The sequence below is a fragment of the Pelobates fuscus genome, chromosome 10 (assembly GCF_036172605.1).
Source record: "Pelobates fuscus isolate aPelFus1 chromosome 10, aPelFus1.pri, whole genome shotgun sequence".
Classification (NCBI taxonomy): domain Eukaryota; kingdom Metazoa; phylum Chordata; class Amphibia; order Anura; family Pelobatidae; genus Pelobates; species Pelobates fuscus.
This window is the reverse complement of record NC_086326.1, coordinates 64,268,750-64,294,121: the sequence shown is the minus strand read 5'-3', so window position 1 is coordinate 64,294,121 and position 25,372 is coordinate 64,268,750. Positions and strand designations below refer to the sequence as shown.

At 39.9% G+C, this 25,372-nt stretch overlaps 1 protein-coding gene across 2 annotated transcripts in view; it reads left to right on the top strand.

Annotated features, from left to right (window-relative positions):
• PRKG1 (protein kinase cGMP-dependent 1) overlaps window positions 1–25,372 on the top strand; it is a 927,484-nt gene that overhangs the window by 143,012 nt on the left and 759,100 nt on the right. The window contains exon 1 of one of the 2 annotated variants that reach the window (XM_063435054.1): window positions 16,550–17,573. The exons of the other annotated variant lie outside the window; for it this stretch is intronic. Coding sequence (XP_063291124.1) covers window positions 17,266–17,573 — 308 coding nt within the window. The 5' untranslated portion in view covers window positions 16,550–17,265. Of the gene's footprint in view, window positions 1–16,549; window positions 17,574–25,372 lie in introns of those variants that run through there. 2 annotated transcript variants of the gene reach the window in all.

Genomic DNA, 25,372 nt, shown 5'->3' with positions numbered 1-25,372 from the left:
GTGTGAGGTCTGGTATGTCAGTTATGTGTGTGTGGAGTGTTTGCTACCCTGCTGACCCTTATTGATAAAGAAATATAACTTACACTGAGTGCTCATATTTCTCATCTCGTGTATGAATAAATCTTAAGGAAAATAGCAGGGGTCAGAAAAGCTCCAGCTGTTACTTGATGTTTTAATAATATTTCTTTTTATGTGTTTTCCTGAAAATCAGTAGCCATTCACTGTGTTTCATCCACCCTTCTAGAATGCGTAGAATTTCTCCGAACATCCCCATACCTGGATGGAGAGAGACACACACAAACACACACACACTGTCCCCCTTTGTCCATCTGAAATTTCGGAAGGTATGGTGTAGTACGGAGTTTCAAACTTTTCGCACAATGGGGTTGATGTCTGTCTTGTACGTTTTCAGTTGGGTACTTTGAAAAGAACCTGTGGTTTTCGCATTGCCTGTCTGGTGGCATTTCCCCAGGGTTTGTGTGGACTGGGGTAACTGTGCATCCTGATATAACCATACACAGTTCTTTGTCTTCGAGTTCTACTTTTTTTTTTTTTTTTATTATTCTTTGTTTTTAAACCTTTTGTATATTTTATATCATACCAGACATACTCTCTCTTCCCCATTAATTGTTGCCTGAAATCAGTTTTGTTTTTTAGAAACCTAAATATTTGAAAGTTTGTTTAAACAGCAGTGACATTTGGAATGGATGATATCCGGGCCTGTAAATGGCTGTGTGCGCACTTGGGCTTTTTACCTTATGATCTAAAAAATAAGCTGATGCTTTTTTAACCCCTCAAGCACTGAGTAAATGATGCAGGACCCGAAGCTCCAATGTTTATTACAACTTCTAATAAGGACAATCAATTATTCAAACAAATGAAATGTTGATGTACTATTTTTGCAGCCCTGATATTATTCCACATCATTTTGTTTTTTTTTTTCTCTTTCTTATCAAGCAACACCACTTTACACAGCACTGTACAATGGGATAGGTTTTTTTTTCCCAGGAGAATTATAAAGGAACACCAGTCACCCAGACCATATCATTTCAATGTAGTGGTATAGGTGCAGCGCCCCTGTCCTATATACACTGCAGGGTTTAATCCACCTCTAGTAGTTGTTGCCTTCCAGACAGCCACTAGAGGTGCTTCCTGTGCTCTGACAGAGTAAAACTCAGTTATGTGATGCGGAAAGGTCATAGGAAAACACTTGATACAATGTATTCCTACAGGGAAGCTTGGGGTGCGCATACAGCACTCATCAGGTCCCTAATGGTACTCTGTGTAGCCATTTCTCCTGATGATGTCACGGGAGGTGGAGATGTGAGCAGTGCTGAGGGAGCCTCAGTCCTGGAGAAATGTCACTCGGTGCATGATATGATATAACCCTGAATTGTAGGCATGTCGGTTTCTTTTTATACATATACATAATATTCCCCTTATAAACGAAAAGGCAAAATACAGTACTCAGCATATGTGATCCACACCGTAATCTCAATCTGGAATACAAAGAAACAAATATTCTCAAAGTAAGCCTAATGAGACATTACATTGTTATTATATTGCAAGAAATCAGAATAAACTAGTCACTGGAATTCGGTTTCTTATTTCACTTTAAAATCTACCTGATAACCTGTGCTGCTCCAATTATTTCGGCTTAAAAAATTGTTTAAATGTTTATCCAAAAATATTAACTCATTTGGGAAGCTTACAAAACTGCATTAAATCGAGGGTATGCATATTATTATTATTATTTTTTTATATAGCGCCAACAAATTCCGTAGCGCTGTACAATGGGTGGACTAACAGACACATAATTGAGATCAGACAACTGGACGTACAGGAACAGAGGGGGTTGAGGGCCCTGCTCGATGAGCTTACATGCTAGAGGAGAGAACTGCTTTATGCTACATAGTGGCACATGAAATGCTCTCCTGCGGTAGGAAGCATTCATATGAATTATATTGACCTCCAGCAGCTATTGGCTAATATTGATTCCCTACTGTCTCCTGTCCCTCACTGGCGATCTCCTCATATAACACTACCATCACCACTGCCCTGGACGGTGCAGCCCCACTCCAAACATGCTACTTGAGGAGAACACACCCCCAACCGTGGCACACTAAATCAACATGCTACCTGCAGAGATGTTCCCGTTCTGCTGGAGGAAGTCACGCACCCAGTCTGAATTCCTCCACTACAAATTCATGTTGCGTTCATACAGCACAGCCCTTGCCCTTGCCAAACAGTCATACTTTTACTCCCTCATTAGTTCATGCTCCCGCAATCCCAGGCGTCTTTTGAATACCTTTAACTCCCTTCTTTGCCCTGCTGTGGCCACCCCCCCCCCCCCCCAAACTAACCTTACAGCCGGGAGCTTTGCATGCTACTTTACCAACTAGATTTAAAAGCTAAGGAAAGAATTCTCACCACCTTGCCCCTCTCTTTCTCAATCACACCTAGGTCATGCGTTTCCTATCTTTCAGACCAGGGACGGTGCAAGGATTTTTGCTGTCCTATGCAAAAGAAAAATTTGCCCCCTTCCATGTGACATCACAATGCCCCACCCATATGATCTGACATATGAACTAACGCTGCCCACAGTATATGTTTACATTAAAAGGCCTGCAGAGACAGGCTATAGACACCAGAACCACTACATTAAGCTGCAGTGATTCTGGGGACTATACTATAATAGGAGGTAAATTAGAGATTAGTGCCATGAATAATATACTAGATATCCTACTTACAACCAGATGAGGATGATGATGGGCTCTGGCTGCAGTCTGGCCCCACTGTTTGTGTAGAACAGGCTCTTTGGTGGCTGTTTGTAACTGTGGTCACAAAAGTCAATGTTCTGGGGAAAGATGAAGCAGCTCCATTTTGTTTGGGTCCCTTGCACAGCTCAAGATCTGGGCCCCCAGGGCCTGACAGTGAGTATGCCCATAAGGCCCACTCATAAGTCCACTGACATGTTCCACCCATAAGTTCGCTCATAGGGGGTGGAGTGTGTAGAGGATCTGTGTGCTTATGGAATTTAGTGTATAGGGATACCAGTTTGTGTAGGTGATGGTGTGTGTGTGTGTGTGTGTGTGTGTGTAGTGCAGTGTTTCCCAACCCAGTCCTCAAGGCACACCTACCAGTCCAGGATTTAAGGATTACCCAGTTTTGTCTAAGGTGTTTTTTTTTTTTTAAAACACCTTAGACAAAACTGGGTAATCCTTAAATCCTGGACTGGTAGGTGTGCCTTGAGGACTGGGTTGGGAAACACTGGTGTAGTAGATGCAGTGTGTTTTTGTGTAAGGGATAGAAAGCAGTGTGTGTTTGTGTGTAAGGGATGTATTGTGCGTTTCTGGTTGTGTTTAAGGGCTGTATTGTGTGAATCTGTGTTTGTATATGTAAGGGATGCAAGGTGTGTTTCTGTGTATGTAAAGGATTCAGTGTGTGTGTCTGTAAGGGGTGACTGGAGTGTGTGTGTAAGAGATGCATTGTGTTTCTGTGTGTGTGTAAGAGAAGCAGTGTGTGTGTGTATAAGGGATGCATTGTCTTTGTGTGTAAGGGTTGCATTGGGCGTGTGTGTGTAATGGATGCATTGTATGGTTATCTGTGTGTAAGGGAAGCATTGTGTGTTTCTGTGTAAGTATAGGGAAGCATTGTGTGTGTAGTGTGAATGAGAGAGTTTGTGGGGTAGGATAGGGGCTGAGTCCTACCAGCCCCTTTGTGCTTCTCTTTCCCCCCTTCCTCCGCCTCACTCCCCTCTTGTCCCACTGTCCCTTAATGATCTCCCATTTCCCGTAGTGCTCTCCCCTCCTGTCCCTTAGTGCTCTCTCCTGCTTCTTAGTAGTCTCTCCTCTCCTCCCCTGTCCCTTAATGGTCCCCCCCCCCCCACTCCCTCAGTGGTCTCTACTCTCTTCCCCCACCTCCCTTAGTGTACTCTCCTCTTCTTTCCCCCCCCACCTTTCCATTAGTGATCTTTCCTTTCCACCTTAGTGGTCACGGCTCTCCTCTGCCCCCCCACAAGTGGTCTCTCCTACCCCCCCCTTTCCATTAGTCGTCTATCTTTCCTCCCCCCTTTCCATAAGTGGTCTTTACTCTCCCCCCTCATTGTCTCTCCTCCCCCCCACGCTTACTGGTCTCTCCTCTCCCTCCCCCTTAGTGGTCTCTTCTCACCCCCCTCCCCTAGTGGTCTCTCCTCCACCCCCACCCTCCCCTAGTGGTCTCTCCTCTCTTCCAATACCACCTGTACGCTGATGACACTCCTATATACCTCTCCTCCCTGGACCTCTCCCGTCCTGCAATGTGTCACTGCTTGCCTTTCTTCTATCTCTGATTGGATGTTCTCCCACTTTTTGAAACTCAATCTCTCTAAAACTGAACTCCTTGTCTTTCCTCCTCCTAATACTGATACCCCTCGTTTGCTCTCCCATCAAGTGAGTGGTATCCACATAAGTCCATCCTTGCAAGCGCACTGTCTTGGCATTATACTTGATTTTGGCCTCACATTTGAGCCTCACATCCAGTCTGTTACCAAATTCTGTAGATTCCACCTTAAAAACCTGCATCCACCCTGTTCTTACACAAGATGCTACTAAGGAGCTGATCCATGCTCTAGTAATCTCTTGCATGGATTATTGAAACTCTCTCCTAATAGGTCTTCCCACAAGTCGTATTGCCCCACTACAGTCTGTAATGAATGCTGCAGCTAGACTGATTTTCCTCTCACACCTCTCCCCTCTGTCAGTCCTTACATTGGCTTCCTGTATCCTATAGGAGTCCATTGAAGATACTAATCCACACCTATAAAGCACTGAACAATTCTAGCCCCTCGTATATTTCATCACTGATCCGCAGGTATACCCCTTCTTGGTCTTTCCGCTCTGCATGTGACCTTCTCCTGTCTGCTGCTCGCACCCGTACGGCCAACTCACGCTTGACGGACTTCTCGCGGGTGGCTTCTTTCCTTTGGAATAGCCTGCCTACCGCCATCAGACTCTCCCTTAGTCTTCAATCATTTATAAAGTGCCTCAAACCCATCTCTTTAGAAAAGTTTATGGCCTCCCAGACAAACCTCTAACTTACATACCTGTCTCTTGCTCTTTCCTTAAGGGCAGCACTCTACTCTCTCCTCCAGCTCTGCTTCACTCCCACCTAATTTGATTGCTATTTCCTGTCCTAATGTGTTTCATACCCCACCTCCTATAGACTGTAAGCTCGTTTGAGCAGGGTCCTCTTCAACCTATCGTTCCTGTAAGTTTTTGTAATTGTCTCATTTATTGTTAAATCTCCCACTTTGATAATATTGTAAAACGCTACAGAATATGCTGGTGCTATATAAATACCAGTAATAATAATATACTGTGATATAGAGATAAGTAAACTAATCACCACAATTGTTTTTTTGTTTTTTTTAGTTTTACTTCTGCAGCATATGAATCCTATGTACTGTACCACAGCGTGAAGTATTTGCTACATAGGAATCTGTCAACTTAATTGTAAAAAAAAAATAAAATAATAACTTCTGTCTCACAAGGTAGCAGAAAGGACCTGATACGTTCAATTAATATATTACTTTTTAATAAAAAATTGTAATGAAATTAAAACAGTCTTGGAATATTTAGGCTAAACCACTTATTTGAATGGTTATTGTCTTAGCTAGATTGAACCCAGTTTTGCAGATATGTTGTTAGTGGTGTGTAAACCACTGTTTGGTTAATAGACCTCCAACGGCCCATTTAAATTGCGTTCTCAGTTTAGGCCTATATACTCAATAGTCTCAAAGACATGTTATTATAAATTGATCATCTTATATATCATGACATCAACAAATATTGATGCCACTATTATCCCCTTAACGACGAGTGACGGACGAGGTCCGTCACTCTGGGGATTGCCTTAACGACGAGTGACGGACCTCGTCCGTCACCCGTTAAAATTAACCCCAGATCGCCGCAATCGCGGCGATCGTGGGGTTAATGGTGCTCCGGTCTGCCTCTGCATTAGAGGCAGACCGGGAGCACCGGATCGGGCTGTCAGAGTACATGTGCCCGCTCTGACAGCATGCCAGAGCGGGCACATGTGCTCTCTATACTCACCTCCGCCTCCCTGCACTTCCTGGTTCTGTGTGAAGTGCAGGGAGCCGGATCTTCAGTGATCCTGCCCCCTGGTGACAAAACAATAAAGTTAAATTAAAATCCCACCCCCCTTTACCCCCCCTTTACCCATTTTAATATAAAATTAACCCCTTCCCTGCCAATTGATCACTGACTACAGTGATCAATTGGCAGGGATTACATTTTACTATGATCTGATTTTTTTTTTTTTAACCCCTGAGGGTTAATTATTATTTTTTTTAACCCTCAGGGGTTAAATTTATTTTATTAATTAATTAAAAAATGTTAAAGTTATAAATTTAGCTAGCTGGGGAGGGTGGAAGTTAGTGGGGAATTGGGGGATTTAGTATTAGGCTAACTAGGGGTTAACGTTAAAAAAAGTTTAAAAATAAGCTTTAAAAAGTTAAAAAATTAAGTTAAAAAAAAGTTTTAATAACGTTTAAGTAAAAAATGTAAAAAAATAAACCCTTTACCCAGTCCAAATAAAAATTAACCCCTTCCCTGCCAGTCGATCACTGCCTACAGTGATCAAAATACAGATCACAGTATTATACTGTGATCTAATTTTTTTTTAACCCCTGACGATTAACTTTTATTTATTTTTTAACCCTCAGGGGTTAAATTTATTTAATTAACTAATTTAAATATTGTATAATTAAATATTTTGCTAGCTGGGGTGGGTGGGAGTTATGGGAAAATGGGGAATTTACTGTTAGTGCTGCTTACTGCTAGTTAGGGGTTAACGTAAAAAAAAAGCTTAGAAAAATGTTAAATCTGTAAAAAAAGTTTTACGAAAGTTTAGGAAACTTTAAAAAAATTAATAAGCAAAACAAAAGTTTAAAAAATAGTTTTAAAAAGTAAAAGTTTTAAAAAGTAAAAAAATACATTTAATAACGCTCATTACCACTACACCTGGTACAAGCTAGCGGAAAAATGATCCCACGCTAAGGTTCAAAATATGCCTTTTAAAATACCCTGGGATGTCTTCTTTAAGAAATGGTATGGCTTTATGGGGTATTTGGATTATATAGCCTGGTAAAATACTCTAAAATGGGACATGGGCACAGCGTAAAAATTGAAAGTTGGAAAAAAAAATGGAATGGCTGTGTCCCAAATGTGCCCCTCCGATGTCCACATATACCTGGCAAAGGTACATACGGGGGTGTTTTTGTACTCAGCAGACATAGCTGAGCAACATATGAAGTATTATACAGTGGTAGTACACATATGGTTTGCAAAATATACTGTGCAAACTCACTTTGTGTCAAAAAGGCAGAAAAAAATGCTTATTACCACTACACCTGGTACACGCTAGCGGAAAAATGATCCCACGCTAAGGTTCAAAATATGCCTTTTGAAATACCCTGGGGTGTCTACTTTAAGAAATGGTAGGCCTTTGTGGAGTAGTTTGAATTTAAAACCTGCGAAGATGCTTGGAAATTGCACTTAGGCCCGGCGTCAAAATTCAAAGTTCGGTAAAAACTGATATGGCTTGGTCTCCTATATGGCACTGTAGCTTCACGAAATAGTGCCATATACATACAATGGGGGTGTCCTTTTACTCAGAAGACTTAGCTGAGCATAATTTGGTGTGTTTGAGCTTAGTGGCACATATGAAATATACAAAATGCCCAGCAAAAATGCAATCCGTATGTAAAAAATTCACAAAATTATTTTTTACCACATACTTTGGCATGTAATGGTAAAAAAATGGGGGCATGTTAAGGCACAATATGCACCTTATGACATACCCTGGGGTGTCTACTTTTACAAATGGTAGGCCTTTGTGGGTTTTTTTTGAACAGTCAAACTGTTATAATACCCCAAATGGAAGCATTAAATCCGTCTCTCAAAATTCTACTGTGAATACTGAAAAGGACAGGTCTCCTATATGGCACTGTAGCTTCACGAAATAGTGCCAAAGACATACAATGGGGGTACCGTTGTACTCAGCAGAAGTAACTGAACACATAATAAAACTTTGTACAGGAATAGCACACACCAACTTTACAAAATACACATGAGAAGTTCTTTGTTATAAGTTTGTGTGCGAAAACCCCCAAAAAACACAATTTTACTCCAATATTTAGCAGAGGTTGGCGGTAAAATGGCTACGTAGAAAGTGTCAAAACAACCTTAGGTAAATAGCCTGTGGTGTCTACTTTATATAAATATATACTTTTGTGTGGCAATTTTGTTTTCTTTTATGGCTATTAGGCTTACAAGACAAACATACCAAATTCTAAAATCGCTCCACATAAAAAGTGTGTTTTACTCCTTGTGCTTTGTGACCTGTAACTACCAAAAAAAACTGAAAATCCCAGACACATTATATATTCTGTAATTCAGAACAACTAAATGAATTTATTTTTAATTACTTTCCTTAACCTGCACTAATTATGTACACATTATTATTGCAAAAACTGTAAAAAAAAACACACAAAAATTCATTTTTTTGCATATTTCTGTATTTTTTTAATAATAAATAAGCATTTATATATATATGTGTTACATCAAATTAAAGCCCTTTCTGTCCTTTAAAAAACGGTATATAATATGTGTCGGTGCAATGAATAAGTAAAAAGCAAATTGCAGTTGAACGCAAATAGCAAAAAATGCAAAAAATGCCGTTGTCATTAAGTGAAAGACAAGCTTCTGAAGCTCTGTCCTTAAGGGGTTATTTTACTTAGCCAGGGCAAATGAACTGAAGCACTTTTATTGTGTTTGTATTTTAGAAGCTTCATTGAAGAATTGTGTTAAGGAGTGCAATTTGAGATTTCCTGGCACTCCGTGGGTTAAACCCGAGCAGGAAATTAATAGAACAAGCTCAGGTGGTGATCCTTTTGAGATTGCCACTAAAATAATAATAAAAAAAGCAATTTATGCAGGATTATATTGGTAAACAGAGTATGCGGATCCCATCCTATTGAACATGTCTTATGCACTAATTTTCATTATTATTGTCAAGGGTCTCTCCTTACAATACATTCTTTAGCTGAAAAACAGCGCAGTGGTTTTAATAGCGGTATCTGCTTTCTCATTTAACGCTGTAGATATGTATGCTGCAGTTGCTTTTAATGTTACGTATACAAAAGATCCAATGGTTTCACTGTTTTTAAAAATAGTGCAGAGCAGACCTTTACAGTAACCTATCTTATTAAGCACTTTATGTATATCCAGAGAATAAATCTGTCTTTGCAATACTCAGGATTACTGCTGGGGGAAAAACAACCTAAAAACACTTGCATCCTTAGATCTGTATTGAAGATCAAGCTTGCTACAATCAATGGTATCAGACCAGAACAGCTCAGCAATATACCAGGTACAAAACACTGATTTGCGAAGACCCGATTTAAGACTAGTTGGCAAAGAACACCAGAATAGCACGTTCTACAAAAGTTTACCTGGTCTTATAGTGCATAAAATCCAATAAACCTGTGTTTGTGGTTTATTGAGACGTCTATCATATTACTATGCAGCACTGGTGTTATTAACTTGTCGTCATTGTACTGACAGGTTTATAGGATAGAAATGTCCCTGGACAGGGGTGTGAGCTAATGGTTTCACTGTTTAAAAAAAAATTTAAAACATTTTTTTATATATATATATTTATAGGCAACAGATCATAAGGGAGATGAATGCATTGCAGTTCCTTATACCATTACCTACATAGCATGGTGCTTGGAATGCCCTTTAATATTACTATCTTCACTTACACAGGCTGCAGCCTGATATAATTGTCTGGTATAACTCTATAATTTATAAACGGGGTCCAAGTGCTAATATGTTGTGGCCACCCCCAAAACTTGCTTTTTAGCTGATAGTTTTCTATGCGATTAACCAGTTAAGAAAATAATTCTCCCACGTTCACTTCTTTCTCTCTCAACCGCAGTGCCTTTCCTACCTTTCAGGCCTTCTCCCTTCAAACCTTCAAGCCATCCTTTCCCCCCTCAGCACAGCAGACCCTCTTCCATTCAGGTGCAATCCATCTCTGCGATAAAGATTATAAAAAAGTGCAGTATCGGCCCAATGATCTAAATATCCATAGCCCTCCTTCCTACTCCAAGACGTCAGCCATGCATTGACCTCGCTTCTCTCCCTCTCACTTTCCACTGTTGCGGTCACCCAGCTACCTGCCTGTTCCTCAGCTGTCTCATCTCCTCCCTCTCCACTACTGGTCTCAGATCGCAATAACCCCTTTTCGAGGTTGTCAATCTGCCTAAATGTTGCAATTTTGCTTCTCCAGATCTCCAATCTGAGCTGCCAGAAAAGCCACTCGCACACATTTACCACAGAGCTATGTACCCCGAAAAGACTCTTCCATGCATGTATACATATAGCAGAATGTGCAGTGAGTCAAATGTCCAATCTTGCTAACACTTATACCATGTCCCACTAAAACAATTGCAACATTTAAAATAGTGTTCTAATCCCTGTGCGTCCAAACTCATAGTCTGTGGGTTATATAGGTGTGCAAAAATCAGTTCAAAGAAACCACTCCCCTAATTAACTCAGCTGAAAAGTGTACCCCTTAAGGGCACCGCTTCAGAAATAAAATGCTATCATGATGGAAAATTTCCATCATGTGTCCTTAAGGGGTTAAACCCTGTAAACACACAAGCAACTTTTACAATAAATAGCAATAGTTTACACTTCCCACAGCCAGCAGATAACTGCAAATCACGTTAGGCCACTTTTCTAATTTCCCCAAATAAACCTACATGTGAACCCGATTTTAGACTTTTGTGTAAAGCTAGAAATCTCATATCACTAAGGAGCAGGAGGGTGAATTGCCCAGGGGGTCCACTTGCCTTGGTTATCTCTGCACAGCTGGGAAGTATGATCCATTTACACATAAACACCACTGGTTACGTGTAAACATTGTTAAGACGTTCATTCTGTTGGATGTCTTCTGTGGTTTCTGATGTGTGGTAAATGTATGCTAGTCTGCCTGGCAGGAACTGGGCAAAAGTAATTAACACATCAAACCTCCTCCCCCTGGTTTATATCAGTGAAGGGATCAAATAAAAAAAATGTCATCTGCATTGTGAGAAAGGGGTGGTTAACCATGTCACTGCCAAAAAGACAAACACCCCCCTGCAGAGTCGGTTGTTAATCACTGTGAACACATGGTGTGAGCCAGCAGCATGGTACAGTAACTGCAGTTCAGGAAAGACTTAATAAATAGTTTGCAGCAGTTCCATATACAGTAAGTGAATATTAAATGCTGGGTGGTGAGTGCTGGAGGCTTTATAAACAATTATTTCAGAACACAGGCAGAGCAACATTCTCAAATAATAACATTAACCCAACCCAACCGCACATTGTATTGAACAAGGTATATTCCCAGCATGATGTTGCTTTACCATTGATAGGATGACAAAGTATCGTGGAATCAACGTACCGGTTAACACTGACTTAAAGGGACATTATAGGCACCGAGACCACTTCAGCTCATGGAAGTGGTCTGGGTGCTGTGTCCCAGATCCAGTAACCCTGCAAAGGTAATTATTGCAGTTTGTAAGAAACTGCAATATTACCATTCAGGGTTAACTCCACCACTAGTGGAGTGTCCACTAGAGGGACATCCGGGCTGTTTCAATGACTTTGGACATCCTCATGCTATGCATATTATTATTACTATTTTATTTATAAAGCGCCATCAGATTGCGTAGCGCTGTACAATGGGTATAGGGACACACAGCATCATCCAAAACGTCATAGGAAAATATTGTAAAATGCTTTCCTATGGGGAAATGCTAATGGGAGGACCACCATTGCCATGCGTGCGCATTAGGTCTCCCCATCGGCTGACTTCGGTGGAGGAGGAGAGCAGGTGGACCCGACCAACGCCGAGTGTTATCGGCGCTGGACCCAGGTAAGTGACAGAAGCAGTTGTTTTCCTGGCACTATAGTTTCCCTTTAAATGGTACAATCAAAGCCACTCTGTAAACATGGAACATATTATGCAAAGTCTTGATGGCTATAAAGAGTGTCAATGTGTACACATGTCAAACAAATTAATATTTATTAGGCAACTTACCAGATAGGGCTATATACTATTTATGAGAGATTAGCAGAACTCCAGTAACAGAGCAGGATTTTTCGCTCGGGTGTCTGTGTGATAACTGCTATTCAGTTACCAAAGTTATCTTTTAATCGAATCTAGCCATCAAAATGAAAGCTGAAGAACAGACCAGTGATCTTGAAAGCTTGCACTCTAAATCTACACTTCCACCCTAAATACACTAGAATCAGCACTGTATCGATGCACACAGTTATGTTTCATAAATAGGCAGATGTGAATTTAATAGAGAAAAAAAACATGTACCCAACAGTGTATCGGAGCTTACTTCAGTGGCAGCATGCCATACTTATCTTCCCATTGGGTTTAACCAGACATCTCCCATGCAACAATAACCGCGTCGATATAGCAAAAAAAAAATCAAATTTAACTAGCTGATGGATCTTACTCAAAACAGCACCGCAAGCCACAAATATAAAACAAACAGTTTGTTTAGCAAATATTAAAAAAGAAAAATACACACAGTAACAAAGGATACCGGGGAAACACTTGGGTATTAAACATTTTATTGTTGTTATTATTATTGCTATTATTATTACTACTACTACACTTGTGTTTACCTGGCTTGCTGTATACAGTTTATAATATTTGTTAATAAACCTGCTGGTTTTAAACGTGCAGCTTGTCTTGGTGTTTTTCAATATTGTGTTTTATGCATTTAACATGTTACTATTGAAACTCCATGTTTAAATGCAAAGCCTCTTTTGAGCACTGTTGAAACAATGCTGTGTTTTGAAGAGTGTAGTGCCATTTCTACAATGAGCCTAGCTGGTTATGTTGGCATTAAGGGCAGAGCTTACATTTTTAACATTAGTGGGTGTAGGGGTTTGTTTAGAATTGGGGTGGCTTTAAGCCTTTGAAATGCTGTAGATTGTTGCATTGTTATTAGTAAGTTTAGCAACATTTTTAAAAGTGAATCAAATCTTCAGAACTTTTGTCACAAGTTCACAGCAACATATACATTTACACTGTAGTTATGGAATCTGGGTAGGAATCTGCAATAAAGACCACAGGAATAATGCTTAACTGCCAAATCCATGGTACACATGTACTCCTGAAACCTATGTATACATTTCAAGCTAGATATTAAAACCAAGTCTAGGATAGAGGGTGCCATTCTATAAACATTCTTCAAGGAACACGCCAAGCACCATAATCTCCTAGCGCATTGTTACGGTGCCAGGAGTACCCAGGCACCCCCAACCCTCATTGTAAGTAGTTATACCATACAGGCCCTATGGTATAACACACACACTCACACTCACTCACTCTCTCTTAAGCATATATTCACCCAAATGCACTCTACTGCCCCTATTAGGCATAAGGCTATCCTAACAATAAGATAAGGCCAGGGACTAATGAAAGTATTTAGAAAATTGGACAGACTAGATGGGCCGAATGGTTCTTATCTGCCGTCACTTTCTATGTTTCTATTCCCCATAGACACCCTACTGCTCTTACTCCCCCAAACACACCATAAGCCCATATGCTAAATGACACACACCAGAGCTTAAATCTACATTCAGCCCCTATTTACATGCACACACCTACTACACCTCATACAGCCCCACAACAGCCTCCCCCCACAAGCAGCATCCCCGCACATGCACACCACTCCACAAGCAGCATCCCCGCACATGCACACCACTCCACAAGCAACTTCCCCAGAAATAAGGAAAACCACAATTAGCCTACGCTTACAAAAGCAACACATCAAGCAGCCACGCCCACAAACATAAACCACCCTAAAAACATGCAACATCACAAGCAGCTTCCCACCACAAACACAACACCACAAACAGCCCCCACGCAGGTTTAACTAGAACTAGTCGCATAGACGGATATGGGGAGATTATATATATATATATATATATATATATATATATATATATTATATATATATATAAAAAAATGTGTGTGTGTAAAAAAAAAAAACAAAAAAAACAGAACATTTGTATCTAATACCTTTTTTATTGGACTAACAGAATGTTTCAATGACAAGCTTTCGGGAGAACCTCCCTTTCTCAAGTCTAAAGCATTTCTGAGCAAGACGACAAATAGAATTCAAAGTGGTTTTCCCGAAAGCTTGTCATTAAAAAAATTCTGCTGTCCAATAAAAAAGGTATTCCAAGATACATATTTTATCTGTTTTTTTTACATCTACATCACTGGACTAATACAGCTACAATCTCTACTTGAACACTAGATAGATAGATATAAAATACACAATCCAGCGCACTCGCTTATTCACTAAACAATGAGTTCAAATCTGTAAGATTTGAAATCCTTGTTTATTGAATAAGCGAGTGCGCTGGATTGTGTGTTTTTTTATATATTGGCCCCAGCAGCACCCTATAATGTAAGCATGTTCAGGTGAGTGCAGCCTCTTGGTTTCATTTATATATTTGGGAGTCTAGCCAACTCCTTGGTTTTGCACCCCTCCCTGTCACAGGTGCCTCATTCCAGGACCTAATTTAGCCTTGACTTGCAGAGAGTCCCAGTAAAGAAGTATTTCCCAAGTAAGTGGATTAATCTCATAAGAGCAAGCATTAGGCTGTTAGAGTAGGACCTGCTAGGAATGGGGTACATTGACGTTGTGGCAGGCTTATGCAGTATATGATCATATAATGTAACTAAACCCCCATTATTTTTTGCCTAGGTGAGGTGTTTTTAAATAAAATGATTACAATCTCTAAGATTTGAAATCATTGTTTAGTGAATAAGCGAGTGTGCTGGATTGTGTATTTTGTATATTTTGGCCCTAGCAGCATCCTATAATGTATGCACGTTCAGGTGAGTGCAGCCCTCTTGGTTTCAGGTGTGTGTGTGTGCATATACGCAGAGAGAGAGAGAGAGAGCTATATCTCTCTAGTGTTCAAGTAGAGCTTGTAGCCGGATTAGTCCAGTCCATTATTATTATTTATATAGTGCCATCAGATTCCGTAGCACTGTACAATGGAATATATAGCTCCCCATATCTGTCTATGCGATGGATATATATATATATATAGATCGATATATATATATATATATATATATATATATATATATATATATATATATATATATATATATATGTATGTACGTATTGAGGAAGCTGGCCTTGGGGGGGTAAATCCAGCCCTGTCCACAATAACAGACAATAGGGAGAGCAATAGGAATGGATACAGATTACCCTAAAGCCAGCAGAGCTTTTTTAGAGCAGAACTGCAGATCCCATTGAAGTATCCAGACCTATATTCCCACAGATCTCTCCTGTTCTAGTACCTCTAAGGCTCATGGGAAACTATATGTAGCTGAGGGGCACAGTGATTACCTTTTAACCTCTGCATCCACTTTATACCATGTAATCCCTGTGTGTGTCATTTCCATACATTACTGAAAACACATGACTTGCTACATAAAATCCAAATGCAGCAGCTTCCCATCATTAACTTAATTCTCCTGAATCATTTTGCTTTAACGATGTCCTACTTGTAGTGTTATCTTTGGAAGCACGTTTAGGTCTGTACACACTGAAACAAATAAATCCATGAGAAGTTGGATGGCACTGTGATCAATACAGAATCATGGGAACCATGTGGGCACACAGCAGCCTCTGTTTAAAGTGTCAGGAAGTGTTGCCTGTACACCTGTCAAAAAAGGGGGAAGGAGTGCAGTAAATCTACGGGACTTCGTTTTCTCTCCACAATCAACGAAAATCCAGTTTAATCTGTGTCAGAGGCAGAATGAGTAAATTGATTCTTGCAGACTTGGCGTTAGTTCCAGCGATAGAACGAGTGAGACAGTTTAAAAGGGTTTACACTGAATTATCTTGGAACAGCTGGATGTTAGGTGTTACCTGGGAGCCATGGGAGAGCAGAGGGAGCCAAGGGCAAATGCAGTAAAATAATGCATTGGAAGGGTTAACATGCACCTTCTCAACCCCAGAGAGAGAGAGAGAATAAAGGACAATGAATCCCCTTCGTAGCAACAGCAATTAAATAGTTAAAAAGCCATGAAATGGTTAATCTGCGTGTGACAGCAGCACAGGTATTGTGAGGAATGAGGAGCTGGGTCTGGTTCACCTTGGCACCTACTATGCCAAGCCACCTTTCTCCTGATGCCATGTTTATGAGCAGTTGTGCAGTCACCCTCCTGGCTGGCTGTGCGTGGTAGGAGGTGAAGTTCTAAGCATGCAGTGTGCCAAGGTGAGCTAGGATAACATATTGGAGAGGTTCCAGAGATGGAGAGGGAGAGAGGGAGAGCAGGGAGGATGAGCTCCTGCAGCCGCCCCCTTTCTGCCTGTGTCTCTGTATGTGTGTGTCTGTGACTCCTTCTCCTGGTGCCTCTCTCTGCCTCTCCTCCTATACCCAGCCTGACGCAGACACAGCGAGATCCCCCTTCACACCAGCCCAGCTCGGTCAGGGAGAGGAGGGGAGGGGATTTTTGTTCTTATAGTTAGAGATCATGCATGCAGATGTTCCTGGCTCAGCCAGTGACTGCCTCTGCCACACATTGTAGTAGTCACATGCGGACACAGCAAGCTGCAGACTTCTCTCCAGGAGCTGTGAGGTGGAAGGAGATCTCCAGGATCTGTACAGCGATTTCCCAGGGGCTCAGAGGAACATCCTTTTTTAATTTTCTTTCTTTTATTTTTTTTTCCTCCTCCTTTTTTTTTTGTGGTTGGGGTAGTGGAAATCTATTTCCAGAATAGGGAAGGTGGTTCTTCTTCAGCTGCTCCACATTAGTGGAACCTCTGCTGGATCTGACAAGTGGCAAGTCCTGGTCTAGGGAGTATCTACCCATGGTTTGAGGGCACACAGGGTTCTAGAACTCCCAGGAATACTAAGTTGCAAACAAACCTTGAAGTTCCATATTGAGGGATCGGGACCTGAAACTCCACCTTCCCCTCTGGAGCTAAGGAAACCTCTGGTGTCCTTCCAAGGAGGTCCTCACCAAGGGTACGGGTTGAGGAGGCAAAAGTTGGGGTAAAGTGGGTACTGGTACATCCTCTCTCTGGGAGGTTCACGACTGATCGGGAAGACGACGAAGGGAGAAGGAAAGGCAGCAGGAGCCCCTGCCGGGATTATGGGCACTTTGAGGGACTTGCAGTATGCTCTGCAGGAGAAGATCGAGGAACTGAGGCAGAGGGATGCTCTCATAGATGAGCTGGAGCTAGAGTTGGACCAGAAGGACGAGCTGATCCAGAGATTGCAGAATGAGCTGGATAAGTATCGCTCTGTTATCAAACCAGCTACCCAACAGGTCCACAAACAGACCACCAACACCTTGGGGGAACAGAGGACCAAGAGGCAGGCTATATCAGCCGAGCCAACTGCTTTTGACATCCAAGATCTCAGCCATGTCACTCTTCCTTTCTACCCCAAGAGCCCACAGTAAGCAGCTGGGTTTTAGCCTTATGTCCATCCTGTCTGTGCTAGTGCAGTGCTCTCTGTATTGTCTATGTCTATCCACCTGTGTCTATAGACGGTTCTCCTGCACCTTCCGCTTTCCATTTCTGTTCTCATCTTCAGAAATTATGTCTAACTAACACTGTTCCTCTCTGGGCTATAATGCACATTTCTACCCTTTTTTTATTTTTTTTACACAATTCACAAAAAAAAAAAAAAAAAAATATCCCACAGTAACTACTCCCATCTGTGTGTTGTTGTCCGATGCCAAGGTATGTGATTTTATATAGACTTTTTTACCTTATGTGAATATATGCAAATTAATGTCACACATTGTTGCATTAGCAGCTAGTTCACTGCAACTTCAGTTGGGTGAGATTCCCTACTCCCCCACCCCCATTCCCTAGATTTCAATACACTTGGTACCTTTAATTTTATAGATACCTTAATTTTTATCACTAGATCCCATCCCTTCACACCACAACTACTGCTAACTTGCCACTCAACAATTGTTATGCAAAAATATCGCAAGGCAGGTAGTGCTTTAACCCTTTGATTGTGAAAAGGGCAAATAAGAATGTGTATTGCATTCTATCATTTAAAAAAAAAAAAGGATTTTACGACTACAAGCTCATATTAATATTTCAACCATGTGTGCCCAGTATGATGTGTAGTGATTTACTATGTGGGCTATTGTTTAAAGCTATAGGTGAAAAATATATATAATGTGTGTTTTTTTTTTTTTTTTTTTTAACGAAGGCCTGATAATTTAATGATCCACATTTTGATGCACAACTCAGAACTGTTTTGACATCTACAGCTTCACAATGACAGTCTCCCCCTAGATCCGCCTGAGGTTTTTAGGTTAAAGCCAGGGCACTAAAGATGTGTTGGCTAATCTTACTGCAGCTAGTGTGAATCAGAGAAGCAGAAAATTGAAATCTGTGGTAGGTGGTGATTGTTAGGTAGTCACTGCACTGAATAAAGGTAATTAGAATTCCGTCAGTGACTAGTGGTTATGGGCTGGTTAGCAAACCCACAAACCACAGGTCCAGGTGACATATCACCCATTGTACAGCACTGCAGAATTTGTTGGCGCTTTATAAATAATACTAATAATCAATGACTTGTTTCCAGAGAAAAAATACAATGGCAGATTGGCTCCAAGAAAGTTCAGGATTGCTTCGCTGACTTTTAACTATTTAGAGTCAAGTCAATTAGTTAGTCAAATCCATTGTTACAGTGAAAGTCTGAACTTGTCCACTTTAATGAAGGGGTTAAAATTGTAACCCCTCTTCTTGTAGCTTTCAAATGTGTAAAAATACCATGTTAATTTATTTTCCAAACCAAAGTTACTTAAGAAGATCTCCCCACTGAGTCTCATGTGCAAGCTCATTATACATATCTAAATGATTCTAGGAATTCTGAAACATCAAAGATCATTTGCACACCCATTATATCCCCCATCGGTTTGATGTTCTGATATATTTATCAAGAGAAGGCCTGAGGATTCCAAACTTCATATATTTAAGGGGGATAAAAGGTCTCCAAATCACAGGAGGTATAAGTGTCTTTGTTGATATATATATATATTCTAATTAGAAAAGATCAAAGACTATGGTGGGTTTTAATTGTATACCATACATGCTTGTCAACCATAAGGATTAATTATTGCCATCTCTAAAATCTTGACAGTAAAATAATTTATGACCATGACTTATTAATACTGGTGATGATGGAACCAATGAGAACGAGGCATTTCTGTCACGTGTAGCAAGTGGTCTTTCTTCGTCAAGCATATGCAATCTACAGAACACGTGTTTGAAAAATTCAGCCAACAGTTCAAATTGCTCAATCTTTTCGCATACCAAGATATTTCTGATCTGCTAATCTACTAAATAAATCACTTAATCAAAAAAGGGGTGTGAGGGGTGTTATACCCACTTTCAGAAATCTGAAAATATGTTCACCCATTGACTTGACACGATCTTCAATAAATGGGGATCTTTGCTTTGCCAAATTAGGCTATAGACTTCAACGAGGTTATAAATAGTGGTCTTTACAGCGTGAGTAGACTTTGACAAGGTTGTATTAACCTGATTTCACAAGCTGTATTCGTATTAAACATTGTATCCATCTACTTGATTGGATGGGGCATTATTGACAGTTGGTGGTCCCATCATAGTATGAGATTAGATATGCTGCTTTGTAGCTTATTCCAACTCCATTATAATGATTTCCATTGTAATGTGTTCTTTTTTTAGTCTTTAGGGTCTACCTAGATCTGGAAAGCAGTTTCAAACCTGAGTGGTTATCTCCATTGAAACTAGGCAAAACTTTTGATGTTATCAGAATACAATCCGTATGCTTTTAAGGAGAATTGACTCTTGAGCTTGACTTGCAGATCACACAGAATACTTATATTCAGCTACCAGGCATTTTTTTTTTTTTTTTTTTTTAAACGTGATTTGTTTTGCATGTAATTAATTCTCTTTTCAGTTCGTCTTCACTCAGTATTATTAAAATTCACACTTCAATATATTGCAGAACACATGGCGTTCTGAAAATAGGCTCACTTGCTATCAGTATGCTGCCAACAATCCGAGCAATAGAATCACCTCTCAGCAGGTTAACAGGTAGCAGATTCTGCTGTTTTTAGCTTGAAATGGGAGCAAAGATACTGGATCAATAAAAGATTAGTTTTTCAATCATTTTATGCAATTCAGAAAAGCTTTTGGCAAAAAAATAAATACAATAAAAAAAAATGGTACGATAATGCAGCACACATATTGAAAAACAACAAAATACAAATTCACATCTTTCTAAGATTCCGTTTCATTTCTGAGCACACAATGCAGTTCATCAGATTTATACATATCCAGTCATTGCTGACTGCAGTTTATATAATCACAGCGTGGGTTAGTTGAATGCACTCCCCAGAGAGGGTGATAAAATCCTGCAGAATTAAGCTAGAACAGCAGGACCAGTTTATAAAATCCTTGGGGATTGCCAATGTCAATCACTTAAAGAATGTAAAAAAAAAATAAAAAACAGCCACAACTAAAAATTTAAAAAATAAAAACACACAACAAACCTACACATTTATTTTTCTCTGGAGTCTAGATGTTTACACTTTTTGTATAGTTGAAAGGTGATCAATGCACAAACTTGCATGCATCTGCATGTGTCATTGAAAAGCTTCCACTTTGACATTTTTTCATAACAATAAGATACCTCGATACCTATTTGAATTATTTATTTATTATTGCAGTTATCTTTCAGCCTGAGGAAAGATTAAAACACCGCCTTTTAGCAACCCAAGTGTTAAAATAACATTAATTTTTTACTAGGTTAATTCAATGTGCTATGCGTATTCTGGTTGACGCTGACATAACTACAAATCTATGCCAATTTCGTCATAAAACCGTTTTTTCTTCCCCATTTATTTAATAATCGGGTCTGATTTCCTTGTGGGATTGACGGCAAAACACAATGTATGTTTCTGTTGTTGCTGTTGGCTGATTTTGAGGCATAACCATATTCTATTCTGTCTGCCTAGCAATGGAGGCTATATGTGGTTGCTTAGCAACAGGAGGCTAACGCTGGAATGTTGTGCTGTCAGGCACGGAGTGATAATATTCCTTTACTCTTCTTTATTTCATTCCTTGTCTGTCTTCTCCCTATCACATGCTATTCTTCTTTTTCTCATTTACGCAATAGTCTTATTTGACTTTTTGTTTCCAGTGAACCCTGTCTCCTATTGTGGGCATCCTTACATTTTTTAACAGATTTATATTAGCATGACCCTGTGTGAGACAGTTGGTTTGCACCAATGAGAAAAGTGCATGTTTGGGATTAGAATCTTTTGTTATGGCTGAGAATGTAGTACAGGGTCAGACAACATTCGGCACTCCAGTTGTTGTGGACTACGTCTCCACTGACATCTTGTGTGCCAAATGTTGCATACCCCTGTTGCAGAAGGCTGTAAAATGAAAGTAATAAGTATCGTCTAACCCCCTATTCCTTATCGCAAACACTAATACTTTTACTGTTAACCTCTCGGCACTTGCATTTCAATCATTAACATTAACCAAGTGATGGCTAAACTTGCTGTGCCACCCTCTGATGTCTGCATACTGCATTTCGCATGATGTTCAACCAGCCAATATGATGGCTAAGCATTAATGGAAATGAAGTACACAGACATTTGTGTTACCAAGGTTAACTATTGCTATCCTAAAATCTTTGCCTAACTACTAATCTTAGATCTCCGAACAATAAAATATTGGGTTATAGGGAACTTTCATAACTCTAGTGATTGTATGCGATATCACATTCTGTTGGGCAAGCCTCTATCTATGGCCTTCTTCAAACCTACAGTTTATATAAATTCTTATTTTTATAAAGTATAGTAAGTCATAAAGCAACTGTAGAGTTTGCAATCCTTTTGTCTGTTTGTTACGTTGTTTCAAAGTTGCATTTACACAGTTTTCTGTACATTCTTTTACACTTAAGTACAAACCTTACACCTGCATACGTACTTGCATAATTCATGCGACACGTAATGTCAGGGTAAGGGTAGGCACCAACACGCAGAACGCAAAGTCGAGGTTCGACAGAGCCTATTACTGGTCCATACGGTTGGTCGAGATTAACGCAATAAAGTTAGGCAGTAAACCAGAAAAAGCCAACACGATAAATATGTTAAACTAGCCAAGGTCATGGAAACAGGCTACTCTGACCTTAGACAGGCAAAGGATGAGGATTATAAAGGTACACAAAGTCAATAAACTAGCCAGGGTCAAAATACCAAGGAATCGTAACAATAAGGTGCACACTATCGGACTCAAAGAGAAAACATAACAGGGCAATGCACTGTTCATGGAGAGGAATTGAGTAAATATCAACCTTTTTAGCCAGTGTGATAGTTGTGATACCAAACGGTGCAAGTGTGCAAAGCCAAATATTGACTCGAGGGGCAGCTCCAACAGTACAGCAGGCATTGAAGATCAGGAGCAATGATGCTGTGGATGCGCAGAGAAACTGGATAACCTGAAACGTATAAATCTTTTCCTCATTAAATTTTTTTTTTTTTTTTTTATATTTCTGTACTGTTTTGACAGTATATTCAGTTCCCCAGTTTGTCTAACACTGGAAAGGAACTCTCTATCTGACCATGGACCTTCGCTTTAAATACACATTACTAGAATATTGAGATGTATGGTCCACTGCAAAAAGAGAGGGAAGTTCACTTTAAATTAGTGCTTGAAAAGAATATCTGCCTTACAGACACAAGAAGTGATGTCTTTTGAAACTTGTATGTAGTTTTCTACATACAAGCAAAAGACCAAAATGATGAGTAAAAGATCTCGATGAAGTGTACAAGGAGGTAAGGTCCAATACTTATTTTTGGTGCCAATTTCAGAGTTTACCCCTTTTCATCAGATGTAGAATGACCTGCCTTACTAATATTATAGTGATAATGTTGTGGCAGTATGTATGATACAATCATTCCTGTACATTATCACACATTTGAAGCATCTTATCCTTATTTTGGGTCAGTGTGTTTCCTATTTTCTGATAACGCCACATTTGTTGCAGGAAGTCACAATGACTGTTTAACCCCATGCATTTTACCATTGAATGGTCTGTGAAGGGATAATCATTGTTTTTTTTATTTTTATTTATTTTTTTTTTACCCCTGCTGTAATACTGAGAGGAGTTTCATATCATTTTATGTGGTACTTAAAATTAAAACCTATAACTGCAGCATTAAACGGCAGGTAAGAAAATATATTGCTGGATTAACTCTGCAATAGGTTTAGTTTAAAAGCGCATACTGGTTTTGATTCTTTGTTTTAATACTTACTTTGATTGTTGTAGGTCCATCTCCGACATCCTACGCATTTCTTGAAGAGCCTATTACAAACGCGCTAGCCACCTCTACTGGAAGGCTGTTTTGTGCATTAGTCACCAGCTGTAATAATGTATTTCTTATTGTAGCAACTAAAACTCCATTCTTCCAAATTTAAAGCATAACAAGTTCTCTAGAGATCTATGTGCACAATGCCTTTTCTTCTGGCATTTTTGTAAAATCACTTATGTTTAACTATACAATCTCAAGTGGCAATTGCCCCCTGTAAGAAGATAATGCATATTAAGCTTTGGTGTCGTAGAGTCTATTTAGTATATCATACATTCTCAGTCTATGGCTGTTTGATTTTTCACATCTTAAGTCCGCAAATAGATTCTGCAAAATGTTTAGGCTTAGCATTTTCTGCAGAGGACACTGCTGGACTATCTCCTGTCTCTCGATAAATGTTTCTGCTTTTCTTTGAAGTGACTAAAAAGGGTGGATGGGAGACATTCAACATTTGTCCCCAGACCCTAGTGATACAGGAGCTGTAGGCTACATCATCAAGGCATCATTTCTTTGCAGATTGCATACTTCATGTGGTATGCCTAGCAGCCCATTGGCACAGTGACCTTGCAAGATCAGCATTGCAGGGTTAATTTGCCGCCTTTTTGCTTGAGCTGGTGGTCTGTAAAATCAACACTCTGCAGGGAAGGACTGGTCTGCAGGTAAACTACTTTTCTCTAAAATGTAAAACTCCCTCGTCATGTCTCCACAATCCCTCCAGGGGCCTGCTGGCATCAAAACAACTTAATTCAGATGAAGTTGTTCTGGTGCCTAGAATGTTCTTTTAATATTAAATTAATAATATTTCTTTAATGTTATAGTGTTATGGTTGCAATTAGTTTTATATTAAAACTAAAGTAACCTTGTTACACCCCTGATCTGTCAATCAGACAATCTGTCTTATTACTTCCTGGAACCAGTGGAACGAAACTCAAGAAGCAGTTAATTGCTTAGAGCACCTCCTTTTCAAAGTCTTCTAATTGAGCTGCATTGGAAAGGCTGTGATTGGACAACCACAGAAAAGCTGGGCAAAAGTTGTTTGCAAGGGCAGCAGTTAAGAAAAAAAAATTAAAGTTTTTTCAAGCTGTGTATAGATCTACCCCTATGGAAAAAAATGCACTATTAAATGCATGCAAGCTTTCATTTGGGGAATATCTACTAAAAAGTGACAATGGAGTGTCCCTTTAATATTGCCAGTCATGTCTCGTGAGAAGAGAAGCCAACCAAACAGACGTTCACCTTGATTTAAAAGGTTAGAATACTGGCATGTCCACCCTCATATTGGATAATACTCTCCCACCCCACACTAGAATGTTCAACTTTTTCTTTGATATAGCACCACTTACAGCCCAGCGGTGGGTCCGTCACCCCATGTATCCTCTGAGCCAATAATAATACAGACACAATTATGGCTTGTTTAAAGAATACTTCGCCATTCAGTCTTTACTAAACAGACCTGTCACTTTTATATATGTAACCCACCCAAAACTTAGTCTGCATTACATATTGCATACATACAATTAATATTATTAATTTCATGAACAGGACATATATTATTTATCACTACTTTAAGTATGTAGTTTAGTGCCTTTTATATCAAATTAATTGCTGCTAGTTTCATTGATCTATAAAGTATGAGAGTCTGTGTTAAAATCTAAAATTCAACCCTGAGTTACTGCATCTAGAGCCATAGGCGTGCGCACGGGGTGTGCCGGGTGTGCCTGGGCACACCCTAATCACACCTCCGTGCTGCACTACCTTTGGGCAGACTAACATGTCGGGTCCTCGGTCTATGACCGAGGACCCGACACAGGAGGAGCACGAACCACTGAGCTATCTTGGGTGTCTATTATTTTACTCTCTT